General features: G+C 48.7%; 1 protein-coding gene across 2 annotated transcripts in view; it reads right to left on the reverse strand.

Moving 5' to 3' along the window:
• ANKS6 (ankyrin repeat and sterile alpha motif domain containing 6) overlaps positions 1-17,777 on the reverse strand; it is a 60,223-nt gene that overhangs the window by 33,896 nt on the left and 8,550 nt on the right. For both annotated transcript variants that reach the window (XM_011939490.1, XM_011939491.1), the window contains exons 4-10: positions 17,166-17,272; positions 14,875-15,023; positions 13,180-13,378; positions 12,360-12,409; positions 8,832-9,035; positions 5,846-5,999; positions 3,014-3,183 (exon numbers count right to left, since the gene is read on the reverse strand). In XM_011939490.1, coding sequence (XP_011794880.1) covers positions 3,014-3,183; positions 5,846-5,999; positions 8,832-9,035; positions 12,360-12,409; positions 13,180-13,378; positions 14,875-15,023; positions 17,166-17,272 — 1,033 coding nt within the window. The remainder of the gene's footprint in view (positions 1-3,013; positions 3,184-5,845; positions 6,000-8,831; positions 9,036-12,359; positions 12,410-13,179; positions 13,379-14,874; positions 15,024-17,165; positions 17,273-17,777) is intronic.

Below are 17,777 nucleotides of genomic sequence, written 5' to 3' on the forward strand. Positions count from 1 at the left end.
CTGAGATTTTGAAAGACTGCCAAAAAGCTGGCTATACCACTAGTATATTCTTCTCTCTTTTCTCTGCTCTTTCCATGAAGACAGACAATCTCAAATAGAATTTCTGATTAAGCAGGAGATAATTAGTATATCCCCACAGATCTATCCCAGCCAAAAGCGAGTAACATGAAACTCTGGACCATATGGGCAACATACTGGGGAAGAGGTGGGGAAATATAAGATTATTTGGGATTTCTGTGAAATATTTGAATTGTTCTCAATATCCCTTGAGTGGTAGGTTGGTTCTGTTAAGGACATCATCTCTACCCTTCCCTCTGCACATAGTTCTGTATGCTCTCCTGCCATAGGCATACTAACTTGCTTAAACAATCCAACTGGTTTTCAACCCATGCCTTTAGCCACTGCCATGAGACCATGTCCAGGCTTGTTATAGACACATGTGGCTCAGTTGTCCCGGCCACCTCGGCCACCATCCAGGTGAGTGACCCCTGCAGACCAGAGAACTGCCCACATAAGTCCAGATTAAACTGCTGACCCACAAACACACAAGCAGCTAAGTAATGTTTTTGTCTGAAATGACTGAGTTTTAGGGTAGGAACAGAAAGCTGATATATCTAGCAGGCCTTTTGGCCTCCAGAGATCTGGGAAGTATTGGTGCACACTATAATGACATCTATGCCATGTCTCCTGGAGCTCATATCACACTGATTCATGGCCCTGCTAGATGCCATGCCCTGTGGATATTCCACCATTACAGCAAGTTATTTTAAGCAAAGTACAAAAACCAGATTCAGGAGGCTCATATTTTGAATACTAATTTCTAATTTTTACTAAGGTAATCTTTGAAAAAGCACTTCATGTCTCTATTTTGCTGCTGGGATAGAAAACCCACTTCTATGTCCTTTGATTTAAGGCTGTGGTTTCTATAAGTCCTGGACTGGGCTGGCTGTAATAGACGCTCTGGCAGGAAAAACATTCCCCAGACTCTCTCCTGAGAGTCTCATTCAGGTATGCTGGGGTGGAGCCCAGAAATCTGAATTTTTAGACAGCTCCCCAAGATCATAACATACTATTAACATTATGTTACAAATGTCAGGTGATCGTTGAAATGGATGGTTTCCCCAGTTTACTGCTTCCTGAATGCATCTTTTGATACAATCTCCTTTCATCAGAATATACTTATATATAATGTATGATCAATACATCAAAATAATAGTTAACACTTAATATAATAAATAATAGTTAATATAATTTATAACTTGGAAATGTCTGCTTATTTCCAACAAAAATTAAAGGAAGCTAATATATAACACATCCAATAAGACCATCAGAAAATAAACAAAATTTTAGACAACAAAGAAACACTGTATCAAAGTCTCAAAACAGTACACTTCATGAGTAGCTGAGTTTCCTAGTAGCAAAGGCAAAGAAAGAAATACAGTAATTATAAAAATTCTTACTATCTGATAAAATATATCGAAGTATCAGTAGAGACTTTTTTCCCCACAGCCAAATTATAAAAGGAACTTAATCGTATAGGACTTTTACACAAATTATTTTGAAGATAAAAAAATGGAAAATAAGTGAATGTATAGGGAGAAAGAATCTTTTTGGAGCTACACTGTAAAAGGAATCTAATTATATAGGTCCTATTGCATAATGGATCTTGAATAACAAAAAGAGTTGTGTAACCAACAGTAGCTGGGCAGAAAATGACTATTTCTCACACAGTACATGTACATCCTGGGAGCATAAATCTCTGGAGGTGATTCTTTGGTGGGCAAAAGTCCATGGATTAGGGAGGCTTTCTGTGTTCAGACTTTTCTCACCGAAGGAAGCTTATGACATCTAAGAACTATGAAGAGTAGGATTATGCCTGGACATAGAGTCCCCTCAGAGGAGGAAAGGGCTATGCTGCACTAGTAGGGAGCCAGCTGGTGGAGGAGCCAGTTCACATTCACGACTAGGAACCCGCACTCTGGGGGCTCACACCAGATATCAACCAAGGCGAAGAGGTTCAGGAGGCAGAGGCAGAGTCTGAAGGCACTAAAAAACTTCTCGTTCCAGGAAGGCATCTAGGTTTTCTTGTCTACTGCATAATCTGTAGACACTAACAATGTGGTGACTATTCTCTGGCTGCATTAATGGAAGCACAATGCCCAGAAGCAGGGAGACAAGGTCCCGGCTCTGTCCTGCTCACGTCCTTCCTTCAGCTCCTCCCTGTAGCCTCTGGAGTGCTACACAAATTGTTCCCTCACCCCAGAACAGTTGCACCAATACCCCTGGCCCACCCACCCATACCCCTTTCACCTGGCTCCAGCCTCATCCTTCAGATCCCCATCCAGATGGCCCTGATGCCATCAAACCTGGGTAGGGCCCCCCATCTGTGCCCCTACAGCATCCTTGCTGCTTCACAACAACCCCTGTCACACTGAGCTGTGACTGCCTGTGTCCTTAGAGTGGTCGTCAAATTTCCCAGTTCACAGCTGGGTCCTCAGTTAGCTGTGCCAGGCACAGAGCAGATGCTCCCAGGATGTACACAACGGATGAATAAGGTTGAAGGACAACAAAGACCACTAAGAACACTGTCAATAGGAACAGCCAACACGGACCTGGGCTTACCCTGTGCCAGGCCCTCTTCTAAATGCTGAGGTATGGGGCTGAGAGCTGAACCCAAGCAGGTTGCTCAACTCATGCTCTTAAACCATTCATCCTCATCAAGGAACAAAAGTGTACCATGTGCTGGGTGACCTGTGGGGCTGCAGGAAGTGGGTGTGTACCCTGCCACTGTGCAGCAGCCCAGTGCCCCTCAAACCTGGAGATGTGAGGGGAGATAAATGCCTGGTGCGGGGGACCAATTCAGCCCTTCTCATGAAGCCCAGGAGTGGCTGGCTGGAAGGGGCCTGTCTTTAGTCCTGTCCCACGACTAAGGCACTGCCCATGCTCCCCGGCAAGTGGGCCACGTTAGGACAGAATCTGAGTGTAACAGGAGGAGGACGCACAGAACAAGCACCTTGCCAACGGGAATGCTGCCGCCTGCAGGGGAGGCTGGAAGCTCAGACGGGCTGGACCCCGGTGCTGGCCCCACAGGGCTTGACCGATGGCTGGGTTTCTGCTCCGATAATCCGGCTGCTTTTTTCCTCTGGGCAGCGATTTGGGACAAGACATTGTCTATGCTGCCACCTGAGGAAACACAAAAGGAGTGAACACCATGGGCACAGAGGGCTTACTCCAACACAAGGGTGGTGGACTGCTGCGTGATGACTGGGTTGGAGTCAGTCTCCCAGACTCCCTTCCCCATGTGGCACCAGGACAGGGCTGACAACAGAAGAACTCTGCAGGAGAACCGGGAGGTGGAAGTTTAGGCAGCAGGCCCTGTGCTGCGAAGGCGTGATGGTAAGAGGTGGGAAGCAGCAGCACAGGCAAAACCCAGTCCATCCTCGCTTTCCCCCTGCCATGGCCAGCTCGTGCCGGCCCCCACCAGGCACAGATACAACACCCTGTACCCGACACCCACAGCAGTCCCTCTGCAGTGCCAGCCAGCAGCTGCACAGACCATCTTGTCTGGCTGCACCAGGGTTTCAGGAGGGCTAGTGAGCGACTGGTCCCTCACCCTTTCACTCTCCCTTTATGTGGCCACCTACTCCCAAGACTGAGTCAATACATTCCCAATTCCATAATGCTCAGAGTGGTCTGCTTCCTGACTGAACCCTGACTGCCATTCTCCCTCACCCTGCTTTCCCAAATCTACAGGTAATCTCAAACTATTATAAAAGAAAGGTGCCGGGTGTGGTGGCTCACGCCTGTAATCCCAGCACTTTGGGAGGCTGAGGCGGGCGGATCACAAGGTCAAGAGATCGAGACCAGCCTGACCAACATGGTGAAACCCCATCTCTACTAAAAATACAAAAAATTAGCTGGGTGTGGTGGCGGGTGCCTGTAGTCCCAGCTACTCGGGAGGCTGAGGGAGGAGAATCGCTTGAACCCAGGAGGTGGAGGCTGCAGTGAGCAAAGATTGCATCATTGCACTCCAGCCTGGCAACAGAGTGAGACTCTATCTCAAACAAAACAAAACAAAACAAAAAACAAACAAACAAAGGAAGAAAGTGATAATACTCAGGGCTGGGAGGTACTCAAGAGGGGACACTAATGACTAACATTTATAGAGGATTTACTATGTGCCAAGCCCTGCTGTAAATATTTCACATGTTTAAAGAGAGCCATTCTAGAGGGCAAAACATATCAAAAGCCTCAAAAATAGGCATACTCATGAACTCAGTCACCCTGATTCCAGCAAATTTAAATAATAGAAATCACTGAACATATACGTGAATATGGAGGCATGAAGGTATTACGAAGTGAGGTATTACCTACAAAAAGCAAAAATCTAGGAACAGCCTCAGTGTTCAACACAGGGAATTGGTTAAATGAACTGTGATGCCTCATACAAATGGAACACTGTTTGATTATTAAACAAGGTGCTGTAGACATATATGTATCAACGTAAAAAGGTGCTCACAATCTAGCAATGTGAGGAAAAAGAAAAAAGCAAGTTACAGAGCAGTTTATAGTTTAGAAAGGCATGTGGTTCCAAGAACAGGCTCTGAAGTCAGGCTGCCTGGGTTTGGATCCTGGCTCTGCCAACTAATAGCTATGTGACCCCGGACGAGTTATCTAGCTGCCCTTAGCCCCAATCCCTCATCTGTAAAACAGAGGTGGTAACTTCATTGGCTGCTGGGGCACTGAAGGAGATTATTCATTCAAAGGGCTTGGCATGCAACTTGACAAATATTAAGTGCTCCATAAATTATTGCGCCTTTTTATAAATATTCATAGACAAAACCACTTTCCAGATATATATACATATATACATGAAAATGATAATGATCTGTAGTGGGTGAGATTATACTTTGTTTCAATTTCTTGGCTCACCTGGTCTTAAAGCTTTTTCCACTAGAAGCAGGGTGGCTGATTCGGTTTGGCTGTGTCCCCACCCAAATCTCATCTTGAATTGTATTTACCACAGTTCCCACATGTAATGGGAGGGACCTGATCGCGGTAATTGAATCATGGGGGCGGGTCTCTCCCGTGCTGTTCCCATGGTAGTGAATAAGTGTCACGAGATCTGATGGTTTTATAACAAGGAGTTTCCCTGCACAAGCTCTCCCTTGCCCTGCCGCCATGTAAGTTGTGCCTTTCAGCTTCTGCCATGATTGTGAGGCCTCCTCAGCCATGTGGAATTGTGACTCCATTAATCCTTTTTCTTTATAAATTACCCAGTCTTGGGTATGTCTTTAATAGCAGCGCAAGAACAGCCTAATACAGTGGCCTTCCTGCAAAGCTGGTTTTGGTTAATCCCGGATGACCTTAGGGAGGACTAGAAAGTATGCTGCAAGCCCATCATAACTTTGGGGCACTCTGCTTTGAGACCTAATTGCCACCAACTTGCTGTGTGACCCTAAGCAAATCTCTTGCCCACTGTGAGCTTCATTTTCCTCATCTGTTCAATGAAGGGGCAGAATGAGAAGGTCCAAGGTCTAACCTTCAGGGATTTTAAACACTGTGAAAACACCATGCATTTCTTTTAATCTCTTGTAAAATTTTACAAGAAAAAAAAAAAAGAGCATTCTTTATTTTCCTCCATCTCCATCCACCCGCATCCCCGAGAAACTGTGTAAAATGTGAATTGTGAATTCACTGAAAAATCTCTTAGCCACATCAAGGAGAAAGTCCCTCTTGTGTGGTCATTTCTGCGACTGTCTGCAGCCTGAATATCTGGGCAGCGCACACCCTCAGTCCCAAGGGATCATCCCACCTCCCTGAGTGGCCCTGCCCAGCTACTCACCTGAGCGGTTAAGCAGCTCCCCACCATGCCGGCTCACACCTCCTACCCCACTGGAGCCGCCCGATGAATGAGGCGAGTGGTTGAAGTTTCCAGAATTGGCAGGAGAGGCTGGGCTTCTGGAGAGGCTTGGAAATTTAACAAGTCTGACGGGTGTCTGCAATAACAAGGCACGTACAGCACTTAGGGAGGCTGCTCCTCCCTCCAGCCATGCAAATCAGTGTGAGGGTTCCTGCGCTCAGGTGGTACACACCCCACCAAAGCTCACTGTGCCCAGCACAGCCCTGCCGGGGCCCAGCAGGGGAGTCCCTGAGGGATAGAGCTTGCTTCTATGTGCTGACAACTCGCCCATTAGCTCAGTGAACCCATGTGATGTCATTTCCCATGAGCCACCTTGCTTTCAGTCTCATTGAACTCCAGGGCCTTCCAAGAAAAAACCTGACCAGGTTATTCACTGACAACCCATGCAGGCCTCAGCACATCCAGGACAAAATCTAACCCCCTCAGCACCGCCTGGCACAGTAACCAGCTCCCCAACTCCAAGCCTGCTTCCGTGATGCTGTCCCTATTGGTCCCTCAGCCTGGAATGGGTCTTCTCCTCCCCACATCCTTCATGGTGCCTTTCCTGGCCCTATTGTCTCTGATGCCAGGGCTCCTGGTCACGTCCTCTCCACCCTGACCTCACTCCACCCCCTGCTTCACTTGCTCTGCTCCAGGCACACCAATCTCCTTTGGGTTTCCTGCTGATCCTTTTTGTGCCTTGGGGCCTTTGCCCAGGCAGCCTGTTCTACATGGACCTGGCGGCTCCTCCCCATCCTCACCCCACTCCTCCCACAGCGGCTCCTCCCTGTCCTTGGGTCTCAGGTCTCGGAGGCCTTCACTGCCTAAGCGGTGTAATGTGCGCTCTGGTCTAAGATGGGCTCCCGTGTAGGGCTGGCTCCCCGACACACAGCTGTGCTCCCTTCCAGCACCCTCTTCGCTTACACTGTGACTCTTACCACGGCTTGTGAGTGTACGTTTACTGCCGTTGCCTGTGTGTCTGATGCCCCAGTGGACTGTTAGTTCCATGGGGACTTGGTTCTCTGCTGTACGCCTGGTACCCAGCTCTGACCTCGGCACAAAGAAGGCACTCAGTAGATATGATTAAAGTTGGAGTGGGCTGAATCGCCACCCCCAAAAAGATACACAGTGTCCTAATTACCAGAATCTTTGACTGTTACCTTATGAGGCATGAGACTGAGGATGAGCTTATATGTGCTTACCTAAGATGCGCTCAAGTCAAGAATTTTGAGAGGAGGAGCTTATCCTGGAATTTCCAGGTGGGCTCTAAATGCAATCACATGTATCTTCATAAGAGAAAAGGCAGAGGGAATTTTGACAAACGAGCAAGCAATGTGACCATGGAGGCTGAGACTGGAGTGACGCAGCCACAAGCCAAGTGAAGCCTAGAGTCAAGAGAAGCTGTCAGAGGAAAGAATGGATCTCCCTGGAGCCTCCGGAGGGAGCGGGGCCCTGCTGACACCTTGATTTCAGAGTTTCTGCCTCCAGGACCGTGAGAGAATACATTTCTGTTGTTTTAAGCCATGCAGTTTGAGGTGACCTGTTACAGCAGCCATAGGACACCAAAACAAAGGTCTTCTTGTAGGTCCTCTACTGTGGGCACTCCTAAGGGAGAGACGGTGACAGATCCCAGGGCCCTGGCCCTACACTGTGGGCACTCCTAAGGGAGGGACAGTGACAAGATCCCCAGGGCCCAGAATGAGGCCCATCTGCTGAGTAAGCAAATGAGAACACACTTACAAAGGCTATGGCTCATGTTCTCTCTCCCTCTACCTGGGACGCTGCTGCCTGCAGTCCACTGGGGAGAGAACTCTTCCACAGCTTGCAAATCCCAGCTCAGCTGTTGCCTCTTCCTGGAGGCCTCCTGAGTGTCCTACCACACACAGTCACCTCTCTGGTGCTCGCACACTCCTAACACTGCTCCCCGCCTCATGTTCTGTGCCTACGTCTTTGTCACCCAGACCACCGCCTCTTCTAGGGCAGAATGGGGCTGACTGGGCTACATGGCAGTGGGATTCAGTGAATGTTCACTGAGCAAATGAAGCAAGTCAAGTTAATGTTCTGTCCCTCTAAGGTTAAATTATCAAGGAAACACAGCCATAGAAGAGGTCTCAGGGATGGGTTCTACAACTCCCCCATGTTCCTACCTGATCGAGAATAGGGGACTAAACGCAAACCTGTCCTGCCTGTTTTGAGAGCATCTCCAGGTGCCAGGGTCTTGGTCTCCTGCTGGTGATCTGATACTACCATAGCCCTAGGAGGCAGCAGTGAGTGCTGGGGTCAGCCCCATCTTAGAGAGACAGAGGCCATAAGTTTCTCCAATCACCCAGCACACGGCGACAGGGTCAGTCCTGAATCCCTTTGTCTTGCCCGTTTGCTGCATCTACCATCTAGATACAGGCTATATACAGAGATACCTTCCACATTGACAGGGCTGTCAATTTCAGAAACAGACCAAGAGCCACCAAGTTAGAAACCACTACAGTCAAAAGGATAGAAGTCACACTCTTGGGCACAAGAAAACACCAGTAGCACACACAGTTGCCACTGAGTGTTTGCTCTTGATCGTGGTTCACCCACATTTGGCTGGTGATCTTCAGCTATTACTCCCACTCCCTGGGTCCCAGTTTCCTCATCTACTAAAAGAAAGGTTGGATTAGATACATCAGGTCTTCTAACTGTGCTCCTTGGAGCTCTAGGGTTCCAGTAAGGGGACAGATGTTCCCTGCTAAACTCAACATTTTAATCTGTTTTCCATATTGAGTTGCTCTGTAGGGCTTCATTAGACAAAAGGATATCATCCATTCAAAAGCAAAAAAAAAGTTGCAACCCTTCTGGATTCGTCAGTGTGAGGTCCCTCTGCCTGGAACACACCATGATTTCAGCGAGCAGTGAGTGATGTGTGAAAGTGTGTCAGAAGACAACTTACGGTGTCTGTGCCCCCGCCACCCACAGGGTGGCCCCTGCTGGCTCTCTGGGGCAGCACGGTCTTCATGGGGTCTGCCTTCCCATTGTGACGCGTCCGGGACCGATCAGAGCTCCACAGCTCAAAACTGGAAGGAGGTAGGAATGGGGGGATGACTGCTTTCAGCTTGTCACTCGGGAGTCTGGTGAGGGGAGCTCCGTTTCGAAGCTGAAAAAGACAGGCTGAGGGTTAGATAAGCCCCCAGGAGGGCTCCCAACTCGGTGGGAAAGACTCCATGTTTTTCCTGCTTCTTGGGGCATGGCACCATCCGCCCCTCCACCTAAGCCGGGAGCTATGTGGCATCTGCAGCCCTCCTCCCAGTAACTGCACAACACCCATGTCTGCTCTGTGCCAACGCCAGGCTTCTCCTGGATCTCTCCCCACAGCAGCAAGATCAGAATGGGGCAGAGGAGACAGAGCGCCAAGGAGAAGCAGATGATGTTGGTGTGCTATGGGGGACGCAGGGGAACTGGGAGAACACAGAGGAAGGGAGCCACTGCTATGCAGTGAGGGCGCCTTTGTGGGGACTGAGTTGAGCCTGAATGACAGTTTAAGCTGGGCCAGTGAGGACCAGAAGGGGCATTCCAGACTGAGTGAGGGACCAGAATACGGAAAAGCCTGGAGCCTAGAGGAGCAAGACATGGGTGCAGTGCTGCGAGGAGACCAGCCTGAGCAGCCATTGGGGGTGAAGGAGGAATGGGGAGGGGATAAGGGCTAGGGCCCAGCACCAGCCACTCTCTTCCCCAGCCCCCCACACACCAGCTTTCTCCAGCCACGCCTCCTGCTGCTGACATTTCATTGTAATTTAATTTTAAATTTTGAAAATGTGATTTGGGGGTCAGTATCAAATCTACACAGTAATGACTGTTAGATCACCAAGGAAAGTGTTCACAGACCACGCTCACCTTAATTAAGAAAAAAACAGTGAACTTTTTCCCAGATGGTGCTTTGCAGCAATGGGAATCCCACAGCTAAACCTGCCTCAGGAGCCGAGCAAGGCAGGCATCTCCACACTGACGGCTGCACATGCCCATCAGCGGAGCAGCCGGGCCACCCCACCCATTATGGGCAGGCAGGCACACTGGCGCCCTCTACAGGGCATGAGGGGTCGGGGAAGGAGTACACCTCCCGGGTTCCCAGGCTGGCTCTGTCCTGCTTTTCTGAAAGTCTGTAAACAAGTGCTGTCCCCTCTTTCCCTCTAGACCACAACAAGCTCATCCAGCAAACAGGGCTGAGTTGGACACTCACAGCGACAAACCCACCACCACAAAAGGGTCTTTTCCCTCCCTGGGGTAACAGTCCAAATTGTTGCTATTCTTTCTGGAAGCCAATGACATTCACAACCTTTGACCCAGGAATTCCATTTCTAGGTATTCATCCTGAGCATGTATCAGGCAAGTGGGGGAAATGAAGGTATAGGGACATTCATCTGAGCTGTTAAAATAACAAAAAACTGGAAATCCCAGAGTCTGACAGTTCAGTCTTAGATAAAGAGACACGTTCCTACCCTGGAATGTTCTAACGTAGCCATTAAATATGATGTGGCTACATGGTGTTTGATGACATGGAAAAGATGGTCACAACATACAAATCACAAATAAATTGGATTCAATACAATATGGGAAAGATATTAACAGTGCCAACCTCACAAATATTAAATGAGTTAATATATGTAAAGTGCGGCGAATAGTAGCTGGTACTTAGCAAGAGCTATGGTATTTGCTATTATTACATATAATATCACATTTATACATGCTAAAAAACTGCTTACAAAAAATACTCAAAAGACATATACCATAAAAATGCCAACCACGGTTACAGCTGGGTGTGTGATCAGGGGTGAATTTATTTTCCTTCTTTATGTTTTACTGCTTCTTCTAAAATTTCTAAAATAGTATTTCTGTCTTCCCAACAAAAATAATTATTGCTATTTAATAACATGATCAAATGTAAGGCAGCACAAGCTCCCACAGTCAGTGTTAGAACCATCAATTTACACCTGTTGGGGTGGCAGGGAGCCGTGGGCAGATTGGGTCAGGACTCCTCGCTGGGCTCTGCAGTTCCTGACGCTGCTGATGCCTTTCTGGGAGCACCCCCTGCTCCCTTGTCCTCTGCAATACTGCCCTCTGCTGGCTAGTATTAGGGTCTTAACACTAAAGGGACTCAAGTCCAACTTTAATCATTAAGCTTCCATATCAGAGGAAAGGAATGTAAAACTCAGAGAGGGGAGGTAACACATCCAAGTTCACACCACGGAGCTTATTCTGGGCCAGACACTAGGCTAAGAACTTCCTGGGAGTGATCTTGTTTAAAAACCATAACCATGAGGAATCCCCAAAGTCAGAGACTGCAAACTGTCCCCCAGTATCTATTTTTCACGTCTTAGAAATGACACACCTGATGTTTATTTAGATGGGCACAGGACCACTTGGAACAAAGACTTCATTTCCCAGCTTCCCCGCTGTGATTTAAGCAGAGTCATTTCCAAGAAACCTTTTTTTTTTTTTTAAGACAGAATCTTGCTCTGTCAGCCAGGCTGGAGTGTAATGGCACGAGCTTGGCTCACTGCAACCTCTGCCTCCCAGGTTCAACCAATTCTCCTACCTCAGCCTTCCGAGTATCTGGTATTACAGGCGCCCGCCACCATGCCCAGCTAATTTTTGTACTTTTAGTAGAGACTAAAAATACACCATGTTGGCCAGGCTGGTCTCAAACTCCTGACCTCAGGTGATCCACCCGCCTCTGCCTCCCAAAGTGCTGGGATTACAGGCGTAAGCCACTGCTCATGGCCCCAAGAAACTTCTTTAAAGACAGCTGGCATGTGCCCATGGCTACCTCTTTTCCCCTCCTCTCTCCTGCTGGCTGGAATGAGGCCGTGATGGCCAGAGCTCTGGCAGCCATCTTGAACCAAGAGGTGACCTTAGAAATAGAAACCACACATGGGGGACCAACAAGCAAAAAGGACTCAAGTCCCTAACTCCAAGGAGTCATATACTAGTTCTGAACTTTGTTTACTTGAATGAAGTAGGCTGCTATCTTATTTACACCACTGTTATTTGGGGACTTTCTGTTACTCACAGTTGACCCTAATCCTAATACATCTCTAATTTACAGATGAGGAAACTGAGGCCTCCCCAGCTGGAAACATACCCTCCTCTTTGACTCCTCTCTCCCCGGTTCTCCACAGCCCAAATGGTGAGTCTTCATTTCTCATGCTGCCCATCAATTCCTACCCTCAATCTCCTGCCTCCCTGAGAACAGGGCTAGGGCTGACACCCAGCGGCTGAGCACCAGCACAGCCCTCTCCAGTTTAGAGGTGGCATCTGTTCTGGCTCCTCAGTGCCAGAGCTAAGCCTATTGTTACACATTCTGATCACCAGCCCTATCTGTGACCACCACAAAGACAGACAAATGCCCATATCCCTCCCTGTAAATCAATCAACTGATGATTGCCAGAGACCTAAAATGCTTTTAGAAAAGCCCCACACTCACCATGGTTGTCAATAACATGTCTTCCTTTTCTCCTCTTGTGCTCCCAGGACCTGAGAGACAAATGGAAATTTCCTGAAATGACCCCTCCACGTGTCCACAGCATGAGGATGAGTGACTTGGGGCTGGCTTCATCCTGGAAAACCAACTCTCCTGGGTGCTTAAATATTTAATAATAATTGGTATTCGATATTTTAATAGAAGGAAGGCATTTAAAAGGTATACTGGAGCATGTTTTCAGCTTTTCCATAAACCACTGCCGTGCTGGGTCAGAGAGTGGTGCCCCCAGCTTAATAGTCTGTCTCAGACCGTGGTGCCAGAGGAGCTAATCCAGTTATGGCGAATCTGACTGTTAGAAGGGATCTTATCTATGTTCCAGTCAGTATGGGAATCTCCTTCAGCAAACTGACAAAGTTATCCAAGCTGTTGAATACCTCGAGTGATGGGGAGCTCACTACTCACACCCTCCCAGTAACTCATTTTATTTCAAGATGCTTTCAGTGTCATAGACCAATCACATTTTATAGGTGGGGAAAACCACCTACCAAAGGTGAGAGAGGATGACTCCCTGTCGTCCCTCAGCAGGGAGTGTGGGACAGGAACCTGGGACTCTTGCCACTGGCCAGCACCTTCTCATTCTATCACATTCCTGGTGGTTGTGTCCCTGCCTAAGTCTCTTTTCTACCAGAACAGCCTCTGTGCTCCAGTGTCACATTCCAGCATCACCTCACCCCTGACAGCAGCCCAGGAGGTAGAATGAAGGGCAGAGGGTGCAGGCTCAGACCATTCCGAAAATTCTACTGCATGGGCAGGCTTTTCTCACCATTGTCTTTGGTCACAGGGGCTGCATCAGGGAGTGCAGAGCGGCTTGTCTTGTCCTGGGGGGCAGCCCTCATTGTGGAATCCAGAGCTGGCTCAGGCTCGTCAGAGAAAGGCAAAGGCTGGTTGCTGGACAGCCCGCGGGGCAATGTCTGCATCAGTTTGAGCTTTCGGAACCGATTGGACATTCGGTTCCACCAGGACTGCCAAAGGAACGTAGAGCAGAAGTCATGCTCCAGGAAGGGCAAGGAGAGTAGGCACAGGACCCGCCCAGCCCAGAGACACTGACTACATTCACAGGTGCCTGCCCTCCCCTCTCCTGGGGCCTGGACAGACATTACTGACCAACGATAGCACCCATTCCCAATAAGCCATGGTTACTCACTAAATCTTTCCTGACCTATACCTTAGGCAGTCATTTCCAATAGCCTGGAGGTGGCAGTGAATCCTATTTGCCATCCCTCATCTAATCAATCTCCTCATTGCACATGAGAAATGGAGACCCAGACAGGAGTGCTGACTTACTTGAGGTCTTACAGTGAAACAGGGACAGATGGACACAGAGGCAGCTCGAGATTCCTAAGCGTCTATCATTGCATAATCTCCCTCCTCCTGCTCTGGTGATACCATAAGAGGCATCAGGATCTCTGTATCAGGGCCTGGGCCAGCTGCTCCTATAGCTGATCCTCACCTAGAGAGGACAGGCACTACCTCCCAGGAACACTTGTAACCCATGACCACTCAGAGGCTAACAAACAGCCACGAACGGCGTCTGTGAGGGCCTAGCCTATGGAAATGGCAGTAAGAGCAGGAACGAAGGGAGCTATGAGAACACCAGTCAGGAAGGATGCAGAGCTTGAGCCAGCTCCGAGTCTGCAGCCCTCAGAAGGCACTGCCACTCCATGCAGAGTGGGGAGGTGGGCAGACAAAACCAGTGTGTTGTTTTATTTTCTCAGGCATAAAGTAAGTTTGATTTCAAACAAGTAGAGCAGGACGTGGAAGATGAGAAATCCAAAGAGGAAGTCTCAGCTTGCAGTTACAAGCAGCCACTAGAGCTTGTTTCTGGTGTTTCCAGGAAGCTGGCAGGGCCTGTGGACTGCAGCGAGACCCCAGAGTGGCACGATCAGCAAATATCCTGCACAGTAAAGCAGAGGCTGCAAATGGATTCCTTGGGAAGAGAAGTGTTTGCTTTGGCCAGCTCAGTACCAAATCATGCAGGATTTTCTAAAATTCCCTATACTTATAAATTAAGATTCCATATCAAAATCTGGATTTCCATTTTTTCCTTAACAAAACAAACAAACAAAAAAAAAGAGGTCTAGTAATATAGACCCACAGTCCTTTTTGAGACAAGTTCTTGCTCTGTTGCACAGGCTGGAGTGCAGTGACGTGATCTCGGCTCACTGCAACCACCGCCTCCCAGGCTCAAGCATTTCTCCTGTTTGAGCCTCTGGAGTAGCTGGGATTACAGGCGTGGACCCACATTCTTACAAAGCAGCCACTGTTGCCACAATATGGTCACAGTCACCCCAGTTTTTCCTGGTCCCCCTCGTTTCCTATTGCTCAATGCCAGCTCACCTGCCACCCCTGCTGGGACTCCCCAGCAAAAACCAGCCTGGGTGCATAGGAGGCAGCAGGCTCCCCGCCAGCTCCCATCTCCCTGGCCCCCTAAGCCCCTTTAAGACAGGAAAAGACAAACCTTCAGCCCACCCTTGTCATCAGGCAGCACTGGGATGCTCCAGGGCTGTCGCACCTTCGAGTGGGGCAGGGGTGGCTGGTGGCTCGGACGGCCTTTGTCTTTATTCACCTGCATGCACACAGATGCCAGCAGTCGAACAAGTTCCGTGTCTATGGACATAAAAGGCAGCATTTTACCTGCAAATATGTCTGTTGGGCCATGAGGAAAAGACTCAAGATGACCCCTATCAGACTTAGAACTCAGCCCTGGAGCTCCAGGGCCTGTGTAATTCCAGAATCAAGGCACCTGCCTCTCCATCTGATCTTCAAAAGGTGGCAAACAAAGCCAGCAGGGCTTAACCTACTTAACCAGAAAGAAAAACCGGAAGTCCTCTCTCACGAGGAACACAGGGCGGACAGTGTGTTTAAAAGCGCAGGCTTCACAGCCAGGCTGCAGAGGCTCAGATTCTGCCTCTATCCCTCCCTGGCTAATGTAACTGCAAGTAAATTACAAAGCCTCTCTGTGCCTCTGTACAAGTCAGCGACATTAATACCCACCATACAAAGGTATCTTGACGATTCACGGGAATTCCAGAGCAATACAAGTGCCTTAAAAATATTAAGTATTACGAAGTTGTTATGAACCCAACTCAGTTATATAAAAAAAGCATTGCAAAAAAAGATTGAGAAGAAACTACTCCAAACTATTAACAATGCTTTTTCTTGATGACTATTTCTTTTTTTTTTTTTTTTTTTGAGACAAGAGTCTTGCTCTGTCACCCAGGCTGGAGTGCAGTAGCACAATCTTGGCTCACTGCAACCTCCACCTCCTAGGTTCAAGCGATTCTTTGCCTCAGCCTCCCATGTAGCTGGGGCTACAGGGCCCGCCAACATGCCTGGCTAATTTTTGTACTTTTAGTAGAGATGGGGTTTCACCATGTTGGCCAGGCTGGTCTCGAACTCCTGGCCTCAAGTGATCCACCCAACTCAGCCTCCCAAAGTGCTGGGATTATGGGCGTGAGCCATCCACGCAGGGCTATTTCTTTTTTCTCTCCAAGTACTCAATAATAGGCATGAGTTTTTTCAAAAGTTTTGTGTAAACACCTTATTAAAAAACCCACTAGGAAAAATATTCCTAGGAATAGACTGTTTTATTTGGGAAAGGGAATAAATGGCAGTGGAGGCTAGGGAGAAGAGGAACACTGAAAAGACAAGTTTGTCAGAAAAAGTGTGTATGAGATCCAGCGAGAGTGGCTGGGGACTGATTCCAAATAACCAAGTCTTGGCACGTGAAGAAGGTCTCCAATTAGGTGGAGTAGGATCACTAGACTTGGGGCACAGGACTCCAACTCTCTGGCTGGGACAGATCACTTCCCGAGTCTTGGCGACCTCATCTCTTCAAGAGGATGTGAACCTCTGCTTTCCCTCTCAGACCTCTTCGAGGGTCAAACAGAACCAAGGGTACATCTGTGAAGTGCAGGGGCCTGCAGCAGGGAAAGGGTAGCAAGGGTGGTGGTGCTGTGATGAGGAAGGGCACACCCGCTGGCTTCCTCTCTAGTTAAGAGGGCCAGCAGGTGACTTGTAACTACAGACGTCAAAATCTTCTCTCCCCACAGCCAACAGCTAGAATCCCAGCACAGGGTTCAAGCCTAGTGGGTCAGAAGGGCCTCGGAGCTTCTCTCTCTCTGGGTTGAAACTCCAGGGTAATAAGATGACAGATCAGAGGCCGTTCCCCTTGAGCTGGCTAACTGGAAGCCCAGGTCCCAAACGAGGGCCTGTCACAGCAGGGGAAGGTCAAAGGGGAGTAGCAGGTACCAGCCGAGGACCAAGAGGGGTGGAACTAATGGCGACATTCCCAGCACAGGACCCTTGACCCTGCAGCCTCTACCTACACAATTAAGCTGAGGGGGGCCATTGCTCTATCTCCCATTCTGCTTATAAAAGGGGCCTTTATGTTTCCGCCTGAGTGACTCAGGATGTCTGGCTGTGAAGCACAGATGCCATTCTAGGGTGTGTGTGGACTGCGAAGTCAGACACAGTAAGACACGTCTTATTTTCCTTCCCTCTCTGGAGACTCCTAGGAGGCTGGTGCTGGAAGAAGCCCCCAGGGCCACCTGGTCCAAGGCCAGTGCTCCACTGGGGAGGGAAGGGACTTGCCTAAGGATCATGTGGTAAGCTCCTGACACTTCAGAATGACTTTCCCCCACAAATAAGCAAGTGCATAAAACACAAGTCACAGAGGAGGTGGTTGTCTTGACTCCCAGCCCAAGAAACGCTGGGTAGATTTACAACCCTTTTCTTGAAATTACCCACCGGGATCATTCAGCAGCATCACCAGGTCAAAGGCTGTGTATCCATTTTTCGCACGAAGAGTGACATCAGCCCCTTGGTTTAGCAGATATTTGACAATGTCCTTATTCCTGGGAAGAAAATGCTAGAGTTACATTCACTGAAAGCAAAAGCATGGCTTTGCTCCTGGGCAACAAAATCAACAACATTAACTACAAAGCTCAGTCTCTGAGCATTTAAGAAGGGCATGGAAGGGCAAACAGTCTCATTCCCTCATTCCCTAGCACGTGGGCAGGTCAAGCGGGAACATAATTTAAATCAAAGTCTAAGTGTTCCTTCCAGGAACAAAATGAAAACTGAGGCTAGATGTGGTGGCTCACACCTGTAATTCCAACACTTTGGGAAACAAAGGCGGGAGGATCACTTGAGCCCAGGAGTTTGCGACCAGCCTGAGCAACACGGGGGGCCTTGTCTCTACCAAAAATTTTGTTTAAAAATTAGCTGGGTGTGGTGGTGCAAGCCTGTAGTCCCAGCTACTTGAGAGACTGAGGCGGGAGGATTGCTTGAGTCTGGGAGGTCAAGGCTGTAGTGAGCCATGATCACGCTACTGCACTCCGGACTGGCAACAAAGTGAGA

This window comes from Colobus angolensis, unplaced genomic scaffold, assembly GCF_000951035.1.
Source record: "Colobus angolensis palliatus isolate OR3802 unplaced genomic scaffold, Cang.pa_1.0 Scaffold181, whole genome shotgun sequence".
NCBI classification, from domain to species: Eukaryota; Metazoa; Chordata; class Mammalia; order Primates; family Cercopithecidae; genus Colobus; species Colobus angolensis.